The 23,173-nt window shown below is 48.6% G+C and overlaps 1 protein-coding gene across 2 annotated transcripts in view; it reads left to right on the top strand.

Annotated features, from left to right (window-relative positions):
* The window catches only part of ACSF3 (acyl-CoA synthetase family member 3), a 77,155-nt gene that overhangs the window by 27,580 nt on the left and 26,402 nt on the right, over nt 1–23,173 (top strand). For both annotated transcript variants that reach the window (XR_010747027.1, XM_066349677.1), the window contains exons 5-6: nt 1,619–1,767; nt 9,834–9,946. Coding sequence is in view for 1 of the 2 variants with exons in the window: in XM_066349677.1 (XP_066205774.1) it covers nt 1,619–1,767; nt 9,834–9,946 (262 nt within the window). In the remaining variant the exon portion in view is untranslated. The remainder of the gene's footprint in view (nt 1–1,618; nt 1,768–9,833; nt 9,947–23,173) is intronic.

Below are 23,173 nucleotides of genomic sequence, written 5' to 3'. Positions count from 1 at the left end.
TATATATATATCTCTACATGTTTATATCTGCATCCTCTATAGCTCTGTGTTTTCTATGTCTGTATCTAGGTCCTGTCCATCTGTAGTTGTTTACATGTATATCTCTATCCGTATTCTATCCAGCTTTCTCTGTCTATCTGTCTCTGTCTGTCTTGTGGCAGTTTGAAGGACAAGGGTGAGGACAGTGAACTTGACCTTTGCTTTCTCATCCTTTCTGAACCTATATTTGCATGTCCCCGCCCCCTGGCTCCCACTGTGTCATTTCTCTCCACCAAGTCTATGGCTCTCGGAGCCCTCCCTGCCGGGGCCCCAGCACACCCCTCCTGACAAAGGTGCAGTGCACCAAGTCTTTTGGATTCTTCAGTGGCATGAAGTGTGCCCTGCTCTCTCTTAGGGACCTGTAGACATAGCAGGCTTCTCTCCCTGTTATACTGAAGAGTGACCCACTGAGAATGAACACCTAAATGGATAGCTTGGTGAGTTTTCATAAGCACGATAGACACGTGTGAGCAGAGAGACACTTCAAACTATGTGGCAAGCACAGCCTTTCAACACTGCAGTGAGTGAGCTGCTACACAAACATGATTTTAAAATTCCACTGTATTTGTGTGTGTGTTTCTGTGGACTCCAGACCATTCCATGCATCTGATTCCTTAAGAACACAAGAAAGGCCCCTTTGTTTCCCTAGGAGAACTCTCAATTATCCAAGACAGATATTTGATATTGTTATGATTTGGCTCCCACCATTCCTTTGCTCCTCTTCTGTAAAGACATTTTGGAACTACAGCCCTTGTCTGATGTTGCCTGCTACCTGTCACCTAATGGCTCAGCCTCTCACAAGCCACTGGGGTTGGGCGGTTGCTGATTGAGGTGTGCAGTGCTCAGCTACCGATACAGAAGCGGGAATAGGAGCACGGTTTACCCAACCCTGCAGAACCCGGGGCAGGAATTATATCAGAGAGAGAGAGAGGAAACCAGGGTGATTTCTGGTTAAGAGAGGCAGCGAGACCTCCCGTTTAGGGTTGTGGTGGGGTGGGCTCGTGAGCTTTGTACACCCTTGTCAGGAGATGCAGCAGTTGTTTCTTCTCTAGCTTGAACTAGAGCCAAAAGCTTCTTCATTTCTACACAAATGCTTATGTGACATGGTGTACACCAGAGTACTCAGGAGCTTTCAGGTGCTATATAAATGTCATTGTCACTATTGTGAGCCCCTGTAGCACAAGACGGTATGCAGGAACCTCTGCATATGTCCCTCAGCGAGGGACTATCTCCTCTCATCTGCCCCTCTTTACCGCTCAGACCTGGTAGCATTTTACTCACAATGTAAATTCTGTTGTAATCATCTTATTATTACTATTTAGAATTATTTGTGAATAGCATATTAATTATTTGCAAAGAGTACCACCAAAGACCTTAAAATTACTTTTTCTTTTACCTTGATTACTTATTCCTTTAGAAGACCTACTTACACTCTAAATTATACCCAACAAATACTTTTCAAAGAAGAAAGTTAAATTTTAGCTCCCAACTATGGTTTTATCATGAATTTTAAAATAGTCATGTTTTTTTTTAATTGTGTCATCTCAGAAGCTAAGGTTGCCTCTGGTTTGCCGGGTAGGTTGATGGTTTCGGGCTCAGCCGCCCTGCCGCTGCCGGTGCTGGAGAAGTGGAAGAACATCACAGGCCACACCCTGCTGGAGAGGTACGGGATGACGGAGATCGGCATGGCCCTGTCCAACCCCCTGACCGCGGCAGCTCGAGTGCCAGGTACACACGGCGCCTCTGGCTGCCAGCCAGATGGCCATGGCCTGTTCCCTCTAGATGCTCACCTTCTCCCAAGTGGCCAGTTAAGGATAGAACAGAAAGGTATTCTTTATACTGGTGTCTTCTCCAGGTTACCTAGGGGAGCATATGGGAAAGATGTGAACCACCAGAACCCATGTGCTCATCAGAGTGTCTCCTAGAGTGGGGTGCTGCTTAAGTCCAGACCAGGTTGGCCACTGGTGAGAGCCTCCTGTCCAAGTGCCCTGAGCCACACAAGGCCAGTGGCAGCAGGAGACATGGCAGGTGTGAGGGGCAGGGGGGAGAGAATCCACCACCTTTGCCTGGTGGCCTGCCTGTGTCTGGATGGCCCACTGCTCTAGACAGGGAATCTTGTCTTTTGGTCCTCCTGTCCAGCTCTTCCTTCCACTCTGACTTTCACTTAAATAAACCTTTATATCTTAGGTCCTTAACAGGGAACCTTCAAACAGAGCCCAAGGCCTGAGACAGGAAGATGCTCTGTTCTGTTCTCAGCCCTCCTCTAGTCCTCAGGAGAAGTCACCTCCACAGTGTGTCGAGAACACAGAGATACCTCATTAGAAGAAAAAGTAAAATAATCCTACCTCTATAATTCTATCCATACATCTATTTATCTTGCACAGATAGTGAAATTCACCCATCATGTTCAGTTATGTGAGTTGTCATATAGCTACCATCCCTCTCAAGATACAGAAGGGCTTATCACCTCAAAAGCTTTCCCTTGTGTGGTTAGCACCTCCTTCACCCCAGGGCCAGGAAGGCACTTACCTGTTTTCTCTTTCTGTAATCCTGTTCTTTTCTAGCCTATCATGTAAATGAATCCTACAGGACATGGCGTTTTTGGTCTGGCTTTTCTCACTTAGCAGGATGCGTCTGCGATTCATCCATGTCATCACATGTCCCTTTCCATTGCCGTGTAGGACTTGTGGTGTGGATAGGCCACCATTCTTCAACCTGTCCAGAAGCTGAAGGACATTGGATTATGTCTAGTTCTGGGCAGTTACCAGCAAAGCTGTTGTAAACATGGGTGTGTAGGTTTATCTGTGAGCATCTGCCTTTTTTCTCCTGGGTATAGGCCTGGGAGCAAGATTGCTGGGTCAGATGGTACGTCTGTGCCCCACTTTATGAGAAGCTGCCACGCTGCCTCCAGAGCAGCCCCTCATATAGGGACAACCTTAGATATGAGGAGACTGAGACTTTGAGAAATCATATAACCTGCCCACGGCCACAGAGGGAGTACCTGACCAGGCAGATGTTCATCCCATTAGACAGGAACACCCACTTTGCTGGAGCACAGCGGCACAGTGGACAGCCCAGTGTGAAGGAGGAGAAAGGAGACCTGCTGGGCCTCAATTATAAGAGCAAACACAAGGCCAGGAAGCCAAGAGTGAGCAAAGGGCAGTGTTGGAGGGACCATCCATGGGATGGAAGGTCAGAGGCCTAAAGGCCCCGTTGGGCTCACCCTCGGAAGGTAGAGGGACCAGCAAAGCAGCTGCCCCGGACAGAGGTACACCGTGACTTAGCCTCCAGTTCCCTCCAAGAAGGCAGAACCCAAAGACTCTGAAGCCCAAGGTTTATTGGGCAGAAATTTCTGAATCTTAAATTATGGCTACAACTCTTGCTCAGGCCTCAAAGACACTATCTGGAACAACAAAACGTGGACTGGCTGTGATCTTTTTTCTCAACACTGGAATCACATGTGATTGTTTTCTCATCTGTACAGCAAGCCTCTAATAGCCAAGTGTAATGCTGGTTCCTTAGTTTGGAAAAAAGTGAATGAAGTAACCCTCAACCTTGAATTCAAGAGTGCTACATGGAAATCTCTAAAAGATCATGTTCGAGCCTCATTTCTGGAGAAGGCAGGTTGAGGAGGTTTTCCTGAAGCCCTCTTAGGCCTTCTCTGTGCACTGTGACTCCTGGGCTGGACTCGTTCCAGCCAGAGGCTGTGAACCTGTGTTGGAGCATTAGCCTGTGTCCCCTTCACACTTGGGACACCGCTGTGCCACCTCTCCTGGATTTCCCATGCATCCAGTGTGGGTTTGTTTCAGGAGGCCCCTTCCTTTCTGCTGCCTGCACAGCCCTGGATGTTTCTCCTGTGGTCGCCTAAACGCCCACTAGGATTTGTTTAAAGGTTCTCAAAACCTGGTGAGGATACAGAAGGGCAAGGTCAGCCTCAAAGGAGGGATGTGCTGCGTGAGGATGGAGGTTTTGCGTGTGTTAAGCTCTGGGTCAGATCCGATCCTTCATTCCCTGTGTCCCATGCGGTTATCGTGAAGGAAGATGAATAATTCATGGCCGAGTGCTGCTGGGCCTAATGACGCTCTAATTGGAGGTTGAGATCAGAGGCGCTAATGGCTCCTGCAGTGGTGCTCCGTGGAGTGTTGACAGGAGCTCCAGGACCTTATCGGCCTGTTTCCACTCTCTGGGGACTAGCTGCAGAGCAGCCTCGCTCCCCAGATGCTGGACGGAGCTGCAGGCCAATTAAAGTTATCTAGGAAAAACAGACAAGTGTTTTAAAGGGAGACAGAAGAATGACACACAATTTGACTGTAACCAGCTCTGCTGCCCAGATGGATGCTAGGAGGGCAGCACTGTCCACGTGGTGCTCGGAGGGGGTGCTGTCTACGTGCTGGTAGGAGGGGGCATTGTCCGCATGGTGCTAAGAGGGGTTACTGTCCAGGTGGTGCAGAGTGGCTCCTGCCTAGGTGATCCTGCTGTGCCAGGGCAGCTCAGGTGGGCTGGCGTTCCAGGACTGCAGGGCCGCCGTACCCTGTCTTCAGTCCCTCCTCTGTGTGGACTTCACAGTTAGTGTAAATAGGGCGCTGAAACTCAAGTGATTGTCTCTGTCTTGAGAGTTTAACTCTGTTGTTGTGTTTGTGATGCCACAGTTAATTAAGATTCTGTCAGCATTTTCATTATAGATATTCTTAATGGTTTGTAACTTTCACTTTGAGAGGGGAGAGGAGGCCTTATTGAACAGAGCAGAAAGGAACAGGAATAGTGTGTGTGTGTGTGTGTGTGTGTGTGTGTGTGTGTGTGTGTGGTGTGGTGTGGTTCTTCCTTTTAAAAAAATATCCAAAGGACAAATGAATGGATCGAAAGATGGCAGGTGGAGGGTGGGGAGGCTGGTCTTTTTTGCATTTGAGGAGGAAAGTCATAGGTCCCTCTTCTGATAAGAAGTATATATTTGGTCTTTGTCCCCATTCCTGGCACAGAGCCTAAAACCCTTGGAATTTCCTAGGTCATAAGTGTCTTTTTTAAAATTTATAACAAGCCTCCTTCAATGACACCTGAGTTCATGTTAATAAGGTAATTTTTGGAAAACCCCTAAGGATGTGGCTGGTTGCCAGGGGAACCAATTATGTGATGGAGGGTTGGAATTCAGCTCCACTTTGACCACCTAGGAGGGGAGAGGGGCTAGAGGTTGAATTAATCACAAGTGGTCAATGATTTAATCAATCGTGCCTGCATAGTGGAACTTCTGATGAACTCAGGAGGTGCTGGGTGGGTGGTGCACCTCGGCATCTCTTCCATCTGACCTTTTGGAGTTTATATCCTTTATTACAGTGTTTTTCAACCACCAGTCCATGAAAGAGTTAACCACTCTGATGTTGTGTGAAGATTATGGACACAATGATCTTAGTCAAATTCACTTATGCTCAGGGTGATTTCTGCTTTAGCGGTCCCTGAAATAATTCTTCTATTTCATCAGTCCCCAAGTGTAAAAAGGTTGAAACCCCTGCTTTATAAGAAACTGGTCTTTTAATAAGTAAACTGTTTTCTTGGGTTCTGTGAACCATTCTAGCAAATTGTTGAACCTCGGGAGGAGGTTGTGGGAACCTCTGATTTGTAGCCAAGTCAGCCAGAAGCTGTGGTTGACACCACTTGTTACTGGCAGTCACTGAAGTGACCCTCTGAAGGTGGAGGGCATCTTGTGGGACCGAGCCCTTGAGCTCCACATGTAATGGAGAAGGTCAGCTAATGCAGATGGTCAGGCATGGCATGGGGTAGCCTCATGCCTCCCTTGCCCTGAGGCCCCCTGGGCAGACCCAGGAAGACTGCCTTGCCCTCGTACACCTCTCTGGTTTGCTTCCTTCCTCCTGGGGAGGTAAGCTGAGAGGGCTCACACTCGAGGAGGCATTGCTGTCTGAGTGCTCAGTCAGGCCAGAGGCGTCAGCCACGACTGAGACAGGCCCCTCAGAAGGATGGGAACAAGGCGCAGGCTTTTATTTCTGAGTGAGTTGGTTTGTCCTGCTTCAGATTCTGTGCTTAAGTTGATGAAGTGCCTCCTGATGAAATAATCACATTCTGCCTGATTACTTAAGGTGTGTTGATGGAGCTCTATCTCTGGCAGGTATTTAGAGAAATCATATCTGACCAATCTCAGAGGATAATAAATCAATTTCTAGTATTTGATGTTTTCTTCTTATTCAGGCTAATCACCCTGCCCAGCACTGCATTACCTTGTTTAAGCAGCAAGAAACATCTGACTGATACAGATGATGAGAGCTCCACAGGGCCTGTGGTAGTGCCAGGGGCCAGGTCAGTGAGGCCTGTCTGAGTGTCCTCCGGCATGGCCTCGGCTCTGCCTTTCTCTTCTGCGCTTTACCCATCCAATTTCTCCCTTGTGCCCTTTGTTCTGTGGCTTTTACACACACATTTAGTATAAATAATGACCAACACTTTTGTCACTAAGGGCTAAACCCAAGGTTAGCCTGCTGAAGTTTAACTATAAAACACAAGTGACTGGGAACATCGGGAGACCTTAGACCCCTTGGCCCGGGTGGGGTGGGTGTCCCAGGAGTCAGAGCTGTGGCCCTGACTGGTCACTCTGCTGATATATCTGTCAGTCCTCATCAGAGCATGAGGAGCAGTTTAAACCAGTGGTCCCCAATCTTTTTTGGGCCACGGACCGGTTTAATGTCAGAAAATATTTTCATGGACCGGCCTTTAGGGTGGGACGGATAAATGCACAAAATAAAATTATGCGACCAGCGTAAAAACTGTGGTATTTTTTTGCCTGACCAGGCAGTGGCGCAGTGAATAGAACATTGAACTAGGAAGTGGAGGGGCCCAGGTTCAAGACCCTGAGGTCGCCAACTTGAGCGCGGGCTCATCTGGTTTGAGCAAAGCTCACCAGCTTGGACCCAAGGTCTCTGGCTTGAGCAAGGGGTTACTCGGTCTGCTGAAGGCCCGTGGTCAAGGCACATGTGAGAAAGCAATCAATGAACAACTAAGGTGTCGCAACGAAAAACTGATGATTGATGCTTCTCATCTCTCTCCATTCCTGTCTGTCTGTCCCCATCTGTCCCTCTCTCTGACTCTCTCTCTGTCTCTGTAAAAAAACAAAACAAGCCCTGGCTGGTTGGCTCAGTGGTAGAGCGTCGGCCTGGCGTGTAGAAGTCCCGGGTTCGATTCCCGGCCAGGGCACACAGGAGAAGTGCCCATCTGCTTCTCCACCCCTCCCCCTCTCCTTCCTCTTTGTCTCTCTCTTCCCCTCCCGCAGCCGAGGCTCCATTGGAGCAAAGATGGCCTGGGCGCTGGGGATGGCTCCTTGGCCTCTGCCCCAGGCACTAGAGTGGCTCTGGTCACGGCAGAGTGACGCCCCGGAGGGGCAGAGCATCGCCCCCTGGTGGGCAGAGCATCGCCCCCTGGTGGGCATGCCGGGTGGATCCCGGTCGGGCGCATGCAGGAGTCTGTCTCTCTCTGTTTCTAGCTTCAGAAAAATACAAAAAAAAAAAAAAAAAAAAAAAAAAAAAACACAACAAAAAACAAACAAAACTGGTATTTTTAAATATAATTGTCGAACTTACGAGACAAGCGTCAAGAGTGAGTCTTAGACGGATGTAACAGAGGGAATCTGGTCATTTTTAAAAAATAAAACATTGTTCAAACTTAAATATAAATAAAACGGAAATAATGTAAGTTATTTATTCTTTCTCTGCGGACCGGTACCAAATGGCCCACGGACCAGTACCGGTCCGCGGCCCGGGGGGTTGGGGACCACTGGTTTAAACGACAAGAGTTAAACTTGTCACTGAACAGAGAGATCAGCACAGAAAGGGATTATTTAATCTAGAAAAGATAATGACCTTGAGGTTAGCTGGAAACCATATTTAGAGTGTGCAGAATGGAGTTGGTGTTGACTGCACCCTGGGTCAGGCTGAACTATCAGCAGGAGAAGCATAACTTGTGAGGTCAGAGGGGGCTGGGCTTGGACCCACCTCCACATTCACGAGCTAGTCCTTTTATATGACATGTCCAGAGCAGGCAAACCCATAGAAACAGAAAGTGGACTAGTGGTTCTGGGGGATGGGGAGTGGGGGAGTGAGTGCTGATGGGCACAGGTGATGGTGATTCCACAACACTGTGACTGCTAAATGCCCCTGAATTGCCACTTTATAATGATCAATTTTTTTTTTTTTTTTGTATTTTTCTGAAGCTGGAAAAGGGGAGATACAGTCAGACAGACTCCCGCATGCGCCTGACCGGGATCCACCCGGCACACCCACCAGGGGCGATGCTCTGCCCACCAGGGGGCGATGCTCTGCCCCTCCGGGGCGTTGCTTTGCCGCGACCAGAGCCACTCTAGCGCCTGGGGCAGAGGCCAAGGAGCCATCCCCAGCGCCCGGGCCATCTTTGCTCCAATGGAGCCTCGGCTGCTGGAGGGGAAGAGAGAGACAGAGAGGAAGGAGGGGGTGGGGGTGGAGAAGCAAATGGGCGCTTCTCCTATGTGCCCTGGCCGGGAATCGAACCCGGGTCCCCCACAAGCCAGGCCGACGCTCTACCGCTGAGCCAACCGGCCAGGGCATGATCAATTTTATCTTATATGGATTTCACTTTAATTTGAACACTTTTTTTTATTTATTCATTTTAGAGAGGAGAGAGAGTGAGAGAGAAAGAGAGAGAGAAAGAGAAAGGGGGGAGGAGCAGGAAGCATCAACTCCCATATGTGCCTTGACCAGGCAAGTGCAGGGTTTTGAACTGGCGACCTCAGTGTTCCCAGGTCGACGCTTTGTCCACTGCGCCACCAGAGATCAGGCATAATTTGAACACTCTTTAGAAGCAAAAATGAAGAGATGGAGGAATGCTGGTCTGGCTGCTTCCAGCTGCGACATGACAGATTTCTGCCCAAAGCTGAGGAGCGAGACCCCCAGGACATGGAGCGCTCACCTGGGCGATAGAGCCCAGGCCCCACGCCAGGACCTCAGATGTAGAAGACGAGCCTAGGAGGACAGGATGGTGCTGTTCTAGCAAAACAAGGCTGATGTAACAAACATTGTGAAGAGTTTCGATCCGGGACACTGAGAAAATTGCAGAGAGTTTGTTGACCCGGCTTCTGGGATTGTTTATCCCCTGACAAATCTCATTGATTCCAGCAGTTATAATAAAGGCCCTGAAATCTTGTAGTGGATTCTCACAGATGTTGGGAGTTTGATCTTGGAACCTCTGTCACGCCTTAGTCATTTATTACAGTGGCTGTGGGACACATCCAAGCCTCCTGCCTCACCTTTGTAGGTTTGAAGTTTGATTATAAGCTGGCCCACTACACTGGGGCCTTCGACTGGGATGAAGACACTGAACAAACCATGGGTGGCTAATAAATGAACCAAAATGCCAGCTATATTATCCTCCTACCATGAGGATCCTTGCTCACCGCCCAGTTTTCAGCTCAGTGCCTTTTGAGTCCTTTTCTGGACAGGTACACTTCAGGGCCCGTCCACTCAGCCAGGTGCTGCAGTCCAAGTGGAAGCCGCCCCAGCATCCCACCCTGGGTGCCAGGAGGCCTTTCTCAGATGACATGAAGGCTCCCTAGGGCACTGGGAGCCTTGCCTTGCATGCTGTTGGCAGCGGCAAGCTCTTGACTGCTGCAGCGAGGTGGGCGCCCATGCCCCGAGCGGGGCCCCTGCTCTCAGGTCTTCTGTCCTCTGGGAGGGGTGTGCAGGCAGGACCCGTGTGCCTCGTGTGCAGCCCTCTCCTATGGAATCCCTCTGACCCATCTTCTTTCTCTCATGTTTATCCTCTCCTTGCAGGTTCTGTGGGGACCCCACTGCCAGGTGTTGAGGTACGAATTGTCTCAGAAAACCCACAGAAAGAGGGCTGCCCCTACATCCTCCATGCAGAAGGAAACGAGAAGGACACCAAGGTGAGTCACTTTGTTTTCCACTGATGGCAAATGGGCATTGCACAGCCATGACACCCAGCGGACCAGTCACAGAAGTTGAGGGTCTCTCTGCTTTGGAAGTAGAGTCTCCACTGCGTGAGGATGACCCTCCTGGATGGTGGAGATGCTGGCTGGTGTTTACTAAAGGTGCCCATTGGTGTTTGCAGGCACTGCCCACCATGTGGAGGGCAGCCAGGCCCCAGCGGTGCCTGACCTCCAGTGCCTCGCCCGGCTTCTCCCTGGGCTCCATCCATTGGGGTTGCTTTGAGGTGGGTTGTGGTAGCATTGGCTAAGGACAACCCAACTTAAAACAGAAGTCATTGTAAGTGGGGTCTGATTTAAAATTCTGTGCTGATGGGACCCTGGCACCCACTCAAAGTGGACATCGACACAGAGTTCCAGGGCAGGTGTGGCTATCACAGCCCTGCAAAGGCTCTTCGGGCAGCTTCACAGAACCCGTGAGTTAGGGTTACCCAATTCTACTGAAATAGCTGGTAGCTCTCTCTCAGTTTCTAATTATTCTAAACTTTATGAGGATGAAGAAGAAGAAAGGAACACTGTCTATTATCTTATTCAGTGAAGATTTTACTAGCCACAAATGTGCTGGACAGAAGTGAAGTGGAGTCACAGAAAAGTTTAGGAATTGGTAGGAAGTGGAATTTTGAGTTAAGAGAAAATTATTCTCTGTACAGCTAATATCCATATTAGACATCACATGTGATTGATTCTGTTACTCAGAAGTTTCAGAAGATGACAGTAGGGAGTCCTTACTCCAGCTTTTCCTTCTTCGTGAGCACCATTGGGCTGCCGGCTCTCCCAGCTGTGCTCCGGTACAGGAGGGGCTGGGGACAGGTCATGCTCAGCGGGCCCCAGTTTCTATGTGTGAAGTGGAAGGGTTGAAGAGATTGTTATTGAAGATTTTCGTGTGAGCATAGGTGGAACTTGGATGCTTTTAAGTATAATTTTATGTGTATTTTCAGAATGACATATAAAAGTAGATATTCTCTTTACCCAAGGTTTACCTCTTACCTGGGCCCTCACTAGGTTCTCATTCTCTCGGCCTCTGTTCCCAGATGTGATGACCTCTAGACAGGGCCTTGCTCTTCCACTGCCATCCTGAGGGTCCCGAGCCATTGCTGTCACTCCCTGACCCTCCTCTGCCTAGGCTCTTGCCTCTGCCCTGCTGGTCCAGGGCTGTCAGCCACCCCCACACCATGGGCTCCTTGTCTGGCTCTCAGCCTGGGCCCTGCACTGCTCCTCCTCCCCCGCCTCCTCATGGACTCCTGCTTACCCCCAAGTCACCAGCACTCTGTTCGATGGCTGCCTCCCCAGATGGATGCTCAGCCTGTGTGCCAGGTCAAGGACGGCCAGCGGAGGGTGCCAGTTGGGGTGTGGGATCCAGGGACACTGCTCTATCAAGAGGTCCCCAGCAGAGAGAGGAACGGTGGGGGGTTATGGATCCATCAGATGCTAGTGGGACAGGGGCAGCATCATCCATGGCTGTGCTTCCTCCTCCAGGCGCCGATCACCTGATGGCTCCGTCTCCGTGAGCACCTGTGCTACCGGAAGTGGCAGACATGGTGCCAGAGAGAAGGGGTGGGGTGCAGTGGGGAGCATCTCCCTCTTAAATTACTATATAACTTAACTAGCATGCACCTGTGGTGGCAAGCAGCTGGCCATCTGACAGCTCCTCTCCCATCTTTGATTATTTCAGTCTACAGAGAGTTGTGCTCTGAAACTCACCTAAAATAGAAAAAGCCAACAGCCCTGACCAAGAATACTTGACAGTCAGGAAGAAGGAAGCACTCATTCCACATGGCGGGGGCTCCAGAGGAGCGGGTGCCACAAGCCCAGGGTTCTGAGGGGCCATGGAGACAGGAGAGGGGTTAAGAGGGCCATGGTTTCATCCTCCACCAATGGAGAGCCTGGATAGATAGACCCAACTGTCTACATGTGAAAGTAAGGGGATTTGGCACTTTTGAGGGTGTGTCCTAGAACATTTTCTTTTTTTTTTTTTTTTTTTTTTCATTTTTCTGAAGCTGGAAACAGGGAGAGACAGTCAGACAGACTCCCGCATGCGCCCGACCGGGATCCACCCGGCACGCCCACCAGGGGCGACGCTCTGCCCACCAGGGGGCGATGCTCTGCCCATCCTGGGCGTCGCCATGTTGCGACCAGAGCCACTCTAGCGCCTGGGGCAGAGGCCACAGAGCCATCCCCAGCGCCCGGGCCATCTTTGCTCCAATGGAGCCTTGGCTGCGGGAGGGGAAGAGAGAGACAGAGAGGAAAGTGCGGCGGAGGGGTGGAGAAGCAAATAGGCGCTTCTCCTGTGTGCCCTGGCCGAGAATCGAACCCGGGTCCTCTGCACGCTAGGCTGACGCTCTACCGCTGAGCCAACCGGCCAGGGCCCCTAGAACATTTTCAATTCAATGAAGTGATCGGTGTGACAGACAGTCCAGACTAGAGCTGTCTCAGTGGCCTCACAGAGTCTGAAGACCACGCCATGGGAAGAGGCACCAGGAGGCCTGTTTCCTCACACATGGGCTATGGTGCACCTGGAGCTAGTGTTTGGTCTTGTGACCAGTGAGGCCGTGCTCAGCAAAGGTCACCCCCAGGGATCAGGGACCATAGGAGGGACCCCTGTTAAGTCCTGGCTGCAGGGATGTGCGTGCTTCTTTCTCCCTTGTCTTGCTTGAAGGAGGCCCCACTGTGGCACTGTCTGCCTGACCTCTCCTCCAGAGTAGTAGCACGCTTGGTCTCAAGTGTCTTACCTCCCAGGGATGCAGACCAGAAACAGGGCTTAGTGGTCTCACTCATGGATGGAGTGACGACACCTCCCTGTTGTCTTTGGTGGCACTTGTCAAACTACCTTCGACTACCTTTAAGAGTAGGGACTCAGAGATATGTTTTACCCTCTATCCCCAGGACTTTGTAGAGTAAGAGCGGAACAGGATTCAGGCAGTAACCTGTGCGGAACTTTCCATCTGGGCACCCCACCCCCGTGAGATGCAGCCTCCACTCTGAACAGATCACGGCCACACTTCCATGCTTGTACCAGCCCATCAGTACTGCAGCATGTAGGATGAGCCCCAGGCAGGGTTAGACCTGAAGGCATGAACACTGGGAGGCCCAGGCCATCGTGAAGGAAACGTACTTCTGTCCATTTCAGTGACATGTCGCAGCAAAAATGGAAACCAACACTGACCTTGTTGGGGACCGTGGTTACTAACAAGTAAAGGAGGAAGCTGCGATGCCCTCGGATGTCGGAGGAGGGCAGCCTGTGCTGGGCTGCAGGAGGCCGCAGCCCGCTGTTTCCTACACGGACTGTGCACATGTTGCTGCAGAGAGCTGATACTGTCTCTGAAAAAGAGATTTGCCAAGCAGAATCCTCCCAGTTCCTGTCTGATGCCCTATAAATTCTCAGTGCAGCCTAAACTGGTAAGGACTGACTTTTTAATGTTCAGAGGCCAGGATGGCTGAGATGATTTGTTTCAAGTGGTTTTTAAAAACTTTTAATCAGTAATCATTTTAAATGTATAGAAAAGTTGCAAAAATAACAGTACAAAGAATGCCCATATGCCCCTCACCCAGATCTCTTATCAACACAGTGTGCTCTTTCTCCACACTGTGCACCGCGGCCCTGCACCCAGAACACCCCGCGGCACAGCGACCGGGGCCGGGATCCGCGTTTGCTCGTGGAGAGAAGTTTTATCAGACTTCTCTCCCACCGTGGTGTTCTTCTTGTCTGCTCACCTCGTGATGACACGTGTGGCATCTTCCCTCCACTGCAGGTTTAGTCTGGGGATAGTTGTCTTCCTGGTTGTCATGAGAACAAGTCTTGAACTTGGAAATGCCTCCTCCTTAGCCATAGTCACCAGGTCCTTACACCTGAGTGACAGGAATAATGATGTCAGCGCAGGTCGTGTTTATCAAAGAGAGAGGTGCTGACTAAGCAGAAGTGTGCTGCATGGGGACAGTGAGTGTAGAACATGGAGGTTCAGGGAGGACACTTTTGCTAAGAACCTCCCTGGAGCCAACCTGCTGGGGGAACTGGGGCCTTGGCTTCTCCCATCCACTCCTTCCTTCTTTCATCCAACCAGCACGAGAGGAGACCCCCCCGAGCCAGACCCCAAGCCCCAGGTTGCTGTCGGGATTGGCAGGCATGTCAGTAGTAATGTCCCCCATCATGACGAATGCGATGTGGTGGCTGTCCCTCAGGCCCCTGCAGCTTGAGAGCACCAGTGCTTTTCCAGGTGGGACCCACTGCCAGGACAAGAGTAAGTGACCAGTGCTCGTGAGCCCCCAGGGAGGAGGAGAGCCGTGCCAGCGCAGAGGACAACAGGAGGGCCCTGTTAGCTCCTGTGCGCCCAGAGCACAGGGCTCTCATAGGCCCACACCACGCAGGAGCTGTGATGCTGGGAAGGCAGTGTTATGGGTGCAGGAGAGCGACTCACTTGTCCTGAGTGTGTGACAAAGCACATTTGTGTGCCTCACAGAGCACAGGCTGTGGGGCACACATGTCATTGGGAGTTGTCATGTGGTGACACCATCGTATCTCTGTGTCCCCAAGTATGTGGCTGCCAAGGGCCATGACCAGCAGCCCAGGAGGCTCAGTTGTCCCAGCTGTCTGTGACTCTGCTGCCGGCACTTCCTGAGCCTTGCAACTTTGTCTGGTGGGACTTGAGGCACTGGAAGAGCAGCCTTCCCTCCCTCCCCCGGACAGTTTTCTGGCACCATCTGAAGTAGTTCCACCTTCACGTTTCCTCTGGCTACAGTCTCCCTGCCCGGCTGGGTTAATGCGTGGCTTGTTTGCTGCAATGCATCTTTCATGTGCTGCAGCCTCCCGCCTGTAAACTGCACGTCGTGCACTGTCTATTTATTTTTTATTTTTTGAGATTGCTTGCTTACGTGAGAGCTGAGTGCCTGCCAGCAACAGTGGGGTCCATCAGCAGATACAGGGTTTCACAGCTGTGTGTAATGCACAGGGTAGCCAGGCCTTCACACAGAATCATCTCTTACTGAGGATGCAGAGACCCATGTGGGGTGTGCACAGGCTGGAGCAGGACAGCAGCTCTGAGCTCTGCTTCCTTTCATTTCTCCTTAAAAATTAATTATCTCATAGTTTATCCATATGCATGCTGTCACTCTGGACAACAGACTGCTCTGTTGCCTCTCCTCCCCACACCACTAACATCTCCCGTCCCTTCCCCTGTCATTGCCATCTGTCACTATATGTGTCACCAACTGCTGCACATGACCCACCGTGGGGCCTGGACACACTTTGTCCCACAATGGTAGCAGTGTCATCCCCACAGAGGCACTCACTTTAGACAAAGGGCAAACACTTCCATGCCTCTTGGGCTGCTCTGGGGTCACCACCCCTATGAAGGGCCAAGTAGGAGGGGACATGACTCCAAAGTGGGGATCTTAAGTGGAAAGGAGTCCATTTGGTGAATGGACTGCCCTGTGCCGCTCTCTTCCTGTTGTCAAGCAGAGCCTACCCCAAATACCCTGTAAAGGCACGCTCTGAAATGCAAGATGGGATGCCTTCCTCCCAACTGATCATCCAACAGGGATGACCAGTTCTTTCTGGTCCAAGCAGTAGGCAGTGCTGAGCTGGGTGGCCCTTTGTCAGGATACAGCAGGAGCTAGCTCACAGTCAAGGAGGGGCCGTTAGGTACAGGCACCCTGCCATGTATCCTGCCCCCGCTCACCCACCTGGATTGCGGCACCTTCTTCTAGCATGCTGTCTTCTCATCGTGAATTGGGCAGGTGTCAAGGGTTCCACCTGGCAGCTTTCCAGCAACACCTGCTGCTGATAGAGATGAGCACAGTGCTGATACAGGCAGGCCACTAGGCCAGTGGGACATGGTTCAGAGTTGGGGCAGACACTATAGTCTTTGAAAGTAGGGTTCAGGTGGCTTCAGATAAGGACACATTCATTCTCATGTTAGCAGCTCTCAGGCATGGCCCTGGTCATAGTAAAATGGAGAGGCATTCATGTGCAGGTGTGTGCACCCTTAGTCATACAATGTTCCTGGGGGCAGGAAGACAGCCTAGACTTTTCATTGCCGTGTGGAAAGCAGGTGTGGCACGAAGTCACGCGAGACGGCCGGGCACCCAGGGTCTGGCTGCATGCCCCATCCAACCTTCACCTGAAACACCCTTAAACACCCTCAGGAACAGCTGGGATCCCCAGAGCATGGGGAGTGGGCCCCACTGACCACTCACCCAGCCCTGCTTCTCACGAGTGGCTCTGAGAAATCCCAGCAGAAGCCCTTGCAGGGCTCTGGCTCTGCACATGCCCAAAGCGCATGATAGATCTTAGTTGAAGGCATTGTTTGTTGTTATACACTATTTTAGTTTATTTATTATATCTCTGTGGTATTATTCTCCTCAGACTATTCTTCTCCTGGTGAACCTTCGCTCTTTTTTTTTGTAATTTTCTGAAGCTGGAAATGGGGAGAGACAGTCAGACAGACTCCCGCATGCGCCCCACCGGGATCCACCTGGCACGCCCACCAGGGGCGAGGCTCTGCCCACCAGGGGGCGACGCTCCGCCCCTCTGGGGCGATGCTCTGCCCCTCCGGGGCGTCACTCTGCTGCGACCAGAACCACTCTAGCGCCTGGGGCAGAGGCCAAGGAGCCATCCCCAGCGCCCGGGCCATCTTTGCTCCAATGGAGCCTCTGCTGCAGGAGGGGAAGAGAGAGACAGAGAGGAAGGAGAGGGGGAGAGGTGGAGAAGCAAATGGGCGCTTCTCCTGTGTGCCCTGGCCGGAAATCGAACCCGGGACTTCTGCACACCAGGCTGACGCTCTACCGCTGAGCCAACCGGCCAGGGCCGAACCTTCGCTCTTGATATCCCATCATACCCTTGTCTTTAAAATTTATACACGTCAACCGCCAAAATTAAATTGGCCTACTGTCAAGGTCAGTCCAGTGAGTTAGCTTGGCATAAGCAAATGTGTAACAGGCCTGGATGTGTTTGCAGTTCTATACCCGTGGTACATTTTCCCCTCTCCCCAAAGAAATGAAAATGCTTTTCATTTTGGCATAGAGAAAATGATGACATATCTCAGTTACTTGATACTGCCTTCCATAGACCGGGGACTCCCTTTGGCAAATCTTTATAAAAGTTTGGATTGGTGAATCTGCCTGTCCTTACGGTGTTGACCCTGTGGTGGACGTGCCGGGTGAACCTAAGGAGGGGCTCAGATTAAGTGTTGAATGGGATCGGGCTGGTTGAATGGGACTCGAGGGGCTCTAGTTGAAAGAGGGTTGGTTTTGGTTCCAGAAGACCCCAACTTTGCACTGTACATGTCTGTGCCACAGAGCCTGCGTGCTGGCAGCTGCTGTGCTTGAGGGCTGCTCAGTATGTCATGTGGCATCAGAGCGGCATCTGCAGACAGCAGCCATCCTCATTCACCAAGTCCAAGTCATCGTCTGTGGAAGACATGGACTGGTTTCAGAGATGCTAAATTTAAAATAAACACTTCTCAGAATTAACAGAATTAGTGTCTTTTCACTTCATGAAGTTTGCCTGGAATAAGATCATAAATATTTTTTCTTACTGTGTGCAATCAGAAATTGAGGACACAAGGCTGGGGAGGTGGGCAGGAAGCCCTCTATCACTTGATGAGTTCTGGTCCCCACTTCTGCCCACCACATAGACCAGCTCGCACGTGGTCAGTGTGCACCTGGCAATGGAGAAAAGGGCAGGGTGTGAGTTTGCTGGCTCTGGACTTTGAGGTCAAGCACAGATGGAGGAATAAAGAGAGGGTCCATAGGTGGCAGGAGCTGGAGTGACCACAGCATGGAGGGGGTGATTCTGTCTGTAAACACATGGAGAGTAGAGAGTCTGAGTCTAATCATAAGACAAACCCCAGTGATCTGAACAGGTGACATTTAATACCAAGAATGCCTACTGTGCGGCGGAACAGTAACTATGTGATGAAAGAGGCCTCTGTAGGGCACCTAGGACTGGAGGAGACTGAGGAAGGTGAGGACAGAGGACTTTCTCCTTCAGTTACTGATTTCTAACTTAGAATGGAACTCGGGTAGCACTGTCTGTTTCTCCTTTCAGTTCTGTCAGTTTTTATTTCATATATTTTAACGTGTAAATGTTTCTAATTATGGTATCCTCTTGTTTGTTGTATTGAACCTTTTATTAATATGCAGTGTCCTTCTTTGTCGCTTGTAACCTTTTTTTTTTTTTACTTAAAGTCTATTTTGTCTGATATTAGTCTAGCCACCCTGCTCTGTTTGGTTACTGTTTGCATGGAATGTCTTTCTTCATCCCTCCACTTTCAATCCATCAGTCTGGATTTTAGGTCTCTTGTAGATAGCACATAGTTAGGTCATGTGTCTTTATCCACTCTGCCAATCTCTGTGTTTTGATTGGAGAGTTTAATCCATTTATATTTAAAGTAAGTACTGACCATGGCCTGGTGGCTCAATGGATAGAGCATTGTCCTGGCATAACAAGGTCACGGGGTTTGATCCCCAGTCAAGGCATATACAAGAAGCAACCAATGAGTGCACAACTAAGTGGAACAACTAAGTGGAACTAAGTTGATGCTGCTCTCCCTCCCTCTCTTTCCTTTCACCCCTGTCTTCACCTTTCTCTCTCTCAAATCAATGGAAAAAATTTTAAGTAATTACTGATAAGGAGGGACTTCTGGCATCCTGCTATTTGTTTCCTACCTGCCTTGTAGCTTTTTATGTCCCTCATTTCCTGCATTACTGCCTTCTTTTGTATTTAGTTGATTTCTTATAGTGAAATATTTATTGTATTTCCTCATATATAAGATGTACCTTAATTTGGGGGCCTGAAATTTGAAGAAAAAAAAAAAAGACTAGCATAAAAAAGCGGGAAATGCAAGTAAAAAAAAAAATTTAAAAATCTACAACAACTGTATAAGACGCACCCAGTTTTTAGACCCCAGATTTTTTGAAAAATGGTGTGTCTTATACATGGGGAAATATGGTAAATTTCTTTCTCATTTCTTTGTGGTTGTCACAAGAATACATTTACTATCCTACTGAGAATGCAAGGCTGGTTCAATATTAGAAAATCAAACAATATAATCCCATATTAGCAGCCTGATGAAGAAACAAATTGATGCAGAAAAAAGCACTTAAAAACATACCACTTAGTACAACCATTATGGAAGAAAGTATGGTGGTTCCTTAAAAAATTAAGAATAGGCCTGGCCGGTTGGCTCAGTGGTAGAGCGTCGGCCTGGCGTGTAGAAGTCCCAGGTTCGATTCCCGGCCAGGACACACAGGAGAAGCGCCCATTTGCTTCTCCACCCCTCCCCCTCTCCTTCCTCTCTGTCTCTCTCTTCCCCTCCCGCAGCCGAGGCTCCATTGGAGCAAAGATGGCCCGGGTGCTGGGGATGGCTCCTTGGCCTCTGCCCCAGGCGCTAGAGAGGCTCTGGTCACAGCAGAGCAACACCCCAGAGGGACAGAGCATCGCCCCCTGGTGGGCAGAGCGTTGCCCCCTGGTGGGCGTGCCGGGTGGATCCTGGTCGGGCGCATGCAGGAGTCTGTCTGACTGTCTCTCCCGGTTTCTAGCTTCAGAAAAATACAAAAAAAAAAAAAAAATTAAGAATAAAAGTAATCCCTCTACTGGGTATATACTCCCCAAACTCAAAAACATTGGTATGTAAAGACACATGCACCTCCATGTTCACTGCAGCATTGTTCATGGGGGCCAAGACATGGAAACAACGAAAATGTCCTTCAGTAGAGGATTGGATAAAGAAGAAGTGGTACATACCATATATACAAAAAAATACTACTCAGCCATAAGAAAGGATGACATAGTATCATTTACGACAACATGGATGGACCTTGATAACATTATATGAGTGAAATAAGTAAATCAGAAAAAGCTAAGAACGGTATGATTCCATATACAGGTGGGGACACAAAATTGAGACTCATGGACATAGATAAGAGTGCAGTGGTTACCAGGGGGAGGAGAAGGGAGGAGAGGGAGGGGTATGGGGGAGGGGGAGGGGCATAAAGAGAAACAAATATAAGGTGACAGAGGATGATCTGACTTTGGGTGTTGTGTATACAACATAATCGACTGTTCAAATGATGTGGATATTTTTTTTTAAATCCGTATACTCTAGTTGACCACTGTCACCCTGTTAAATTTAATTGTCTAAATAGAAATAAATAAATTTTTAAAAATACCAGATTCATTCATGATAAAAACTCTCAGCATATCATAAATAGAATGAAATCTATGAAAAGCCTATAGCTAATGTCATACTTAATGTTGACCGCTCACGAGTTAACTGTGTTTGCACTTGCATTGGCTATTTCAATTTTTGGAACTCAGGATAATATAGGATTATTGTATTTGTGACTCTTCGCCCTGAGGGTCGAAGTTCGAAAAACAGTACACCGTTCTATGTTCTCCTGCGGACTCCTTTTCTTCCCACTCCTCCAGGCTGAGACCGCAAAATCGAAGGTAAGGCAAACAAAAACAATCCCAGAGTCGAGCCCTCTAAACTTGGACTGTCTTCTAACCGCTCGCAATTTGAACATACATATCAAGGATATTGTAAAATCTTTCTTCGTTATGTTCAATCGTGTTCAGTTTATTATAAAAAAAAAAGTTACTTTCCTTGATATTTAAGTTTTTATCACAATTATAGTATTACAAAAGTTTCAACTATGATGGATCGTGAAGGTAAAGAACCTTTCAATAAATTATATGCAGACACTTTATCTGATTGTTTGAGTGATTTTGAAAAAGGAATAGAGTGTGAGCAACTAGGAAAACAAGAAACAATCTAACATACTATAATTATAATCTTAGAAGAGGAAAAGAGAGAAGAGCTAAATAACTGGAGAGATACTCCATGTCTGTGGATTGAAAGATGTAATATTGTTAAGATGGCAATTCTCCCCAAACTGAACTACAGTGGAGAGACATACTCTGTTCATGAATTGGAAGACTCATCATACTAAAGATGCTAATTCTCTCCAAGTTGATCTATGAATTTAATGAAATTTTGATTAAGATTCTAAAAGTAGGCTCTGGCAGGTTGGCTCAGTGAATAGAGCATTGGCCCAGTGTATGGATATCCTGGGTTTGATTCCTGGTCAGAGCACACATGAGAAGCAACCATCTGCTCCTCTTCCCCTTCCTCTACCAATTCTTTCTTCTTCCCCTCTAACAGCCAGTGGTTCAATTGGTCCAAGTGTCTGCCCTGGGTGCGGAGGATAGCTCAGTTGATCCTAGCATTGGCCTCAGGCACTAAGGATAGCTTGGTTGATTCAAGCATCAGCCCCAGACGGGAGTTGTCAGGTGGATCCCAGTCGGGCTGCATGTCAGAATCTATTTCCCCTCCTCTCACTTAAAAAAAAAAGATTCCAAACTAGTTATTTGTAGATATAGACAAACTATTTCTAAAATTGGTATGGGCAGGCAGAAGAACTAGAATAGTTGAAACAACTTTGAACAAGAATGAAGTTAGTGAAATGACACTTCAATTTAGAAACTTACTATAAAATTATAGCAGTCAAGACTGTGGTATTGACAGGGGAACAGACACACACAGATCAATGGAAGAGAATATATAACTGATACACAGACCTGTTCAAATATGTACAATTAATTGTGACAAGGCTACAACAGCAATTCAATGAAGAAAAGGTAGTCCTTCTAACAGTATTTGAACAACTGGATAATCATATGCCCCAAAAAAGTAATCTCTACCTAAACCTCATATATTATGTAAAAACTCACTCAAAACTCATCATAGATATAAACTGTAAATCTATAAAACTCAGAAGAAAAGCTAGGAGAAAACTTTTGTGACCTGTAGTTAGAAAAGGAATTCTTAGAGATAACAGCAAAAGTATGATCCATAAAAGGAGGAAAAAGATAAATTAGACTTCATCAAAATTAAAAGAAAAAAACTTTTGCTTTATGAAATACAAGAGAATGAAAAGATAAGCCACAGACTAGGAGAAAATATTGACAAATCATATCTCCAACAAAGGAGTCTCAAAACTCAACAGTAAGAACACGAGCAACCTGAGGGGAAGCTGGCAGATCAGGAAGGATTACCTGGACAACAGTTGCCCCGTACAGAAGCCGTGCATGGATGCCACAGGAAAAACTATAGACCTACGTTCCTCGTAAACACAGATGCAAACTCCACGAAAAAATTAGAGATCAAGCCTAGCAATCTATAAAAAGGATGAACACCTTATAACCAAGGAAATTTATTGAAGGATCACAAGATCAGGAAATTAGAAACATTAAAAACTTTAACCAGTGTGACTAACCACATGAACAGAATAAAAGGAGAAATAAATAAAGAATAAATAAATAAAGGGGGAAAACTTTATACAATCATCTCCACAGATAAAGAAAAATGACATAATACTATTCGACTCACTCTACAATAGAAACACACTAACATATAGTATCTACAAATACCCCAGTCTGGGCAGAATCTGTCTGATGTAAATACATTGGAACTCTAGGAGTCTTTTGAAGGCTGGCAACTCCCAGGGGAAGGCTTGGATGGTAAACTACAGTTAATTTTAGTCATTTTCACACTTGGTATAGTAACATCTACCCAGAGGCGGATTAAGGATGGTTGAGGCCCCGAACACAGAAGAAAATATTGGGCCCTTTAAAAAAGAGAGAAATGGAAAATAAAAATACATGTTAACCATATTTTGAATAAATAAAAAATATTACTATTAATGTTAAAATTGCACATATGAAACCATACTTCTTGTCATTAGAAAAAAAGTGTAAAGTTGGGATTTTGTGTGCCCTTCACAAGTGTGTGCTCAGTGCAAGCGCCCAGCGCACCTGCCATTAAATCTGTCTCTACATCGGCCCTGGCCGGTTGGCTCAGTGGTAGAGCGTTGGCCTGGCGTGCAGGGGACCCGGGTTCGATTCCTGGCCAGGGCACATAGGAGAAGCGCCCATTTGCTTCTCCACCCCCCCCCTCCTTCCTCTCTGTCTCTCTCTTCCCCTCCCGCAGCCAAGGCTCCATTGGAGCAAAGATGGCCCGGGCGCTGGGGATGGCTCCTTGGCCCCTGCCCCAGGCGCTAGAGTGGCTCTGGTCGAGGCAGAGCGATGCCCCGGAGAGACAGAGCATCACCCCCTGGTGGGCAGAGCGTCGCCCCTGGTGGGCGTGCCGGGTGGATCCCAGTTGGGCGCAT

The sequence above is a fragment of the Saccopteryx leptura genome, chromosome 9 (genome assembly GCF_036850995.1).
Source record: "Saccopteryx leptura isolate mSacLep1 chromosome 9, mSacLep1_pri_phased_curated, whole genome shotgun sequence".
NCBI lineage: Eukaryota > Metazoa > Chordata > Mammalia > Chiroptera > Emballonuridae > Saccopteryx > Saccopteryx leptura.
Note: the sequence above shows the minus strand (reverse complement) of the source record. Positions and strands in the feature narration are given on the sequence as shown.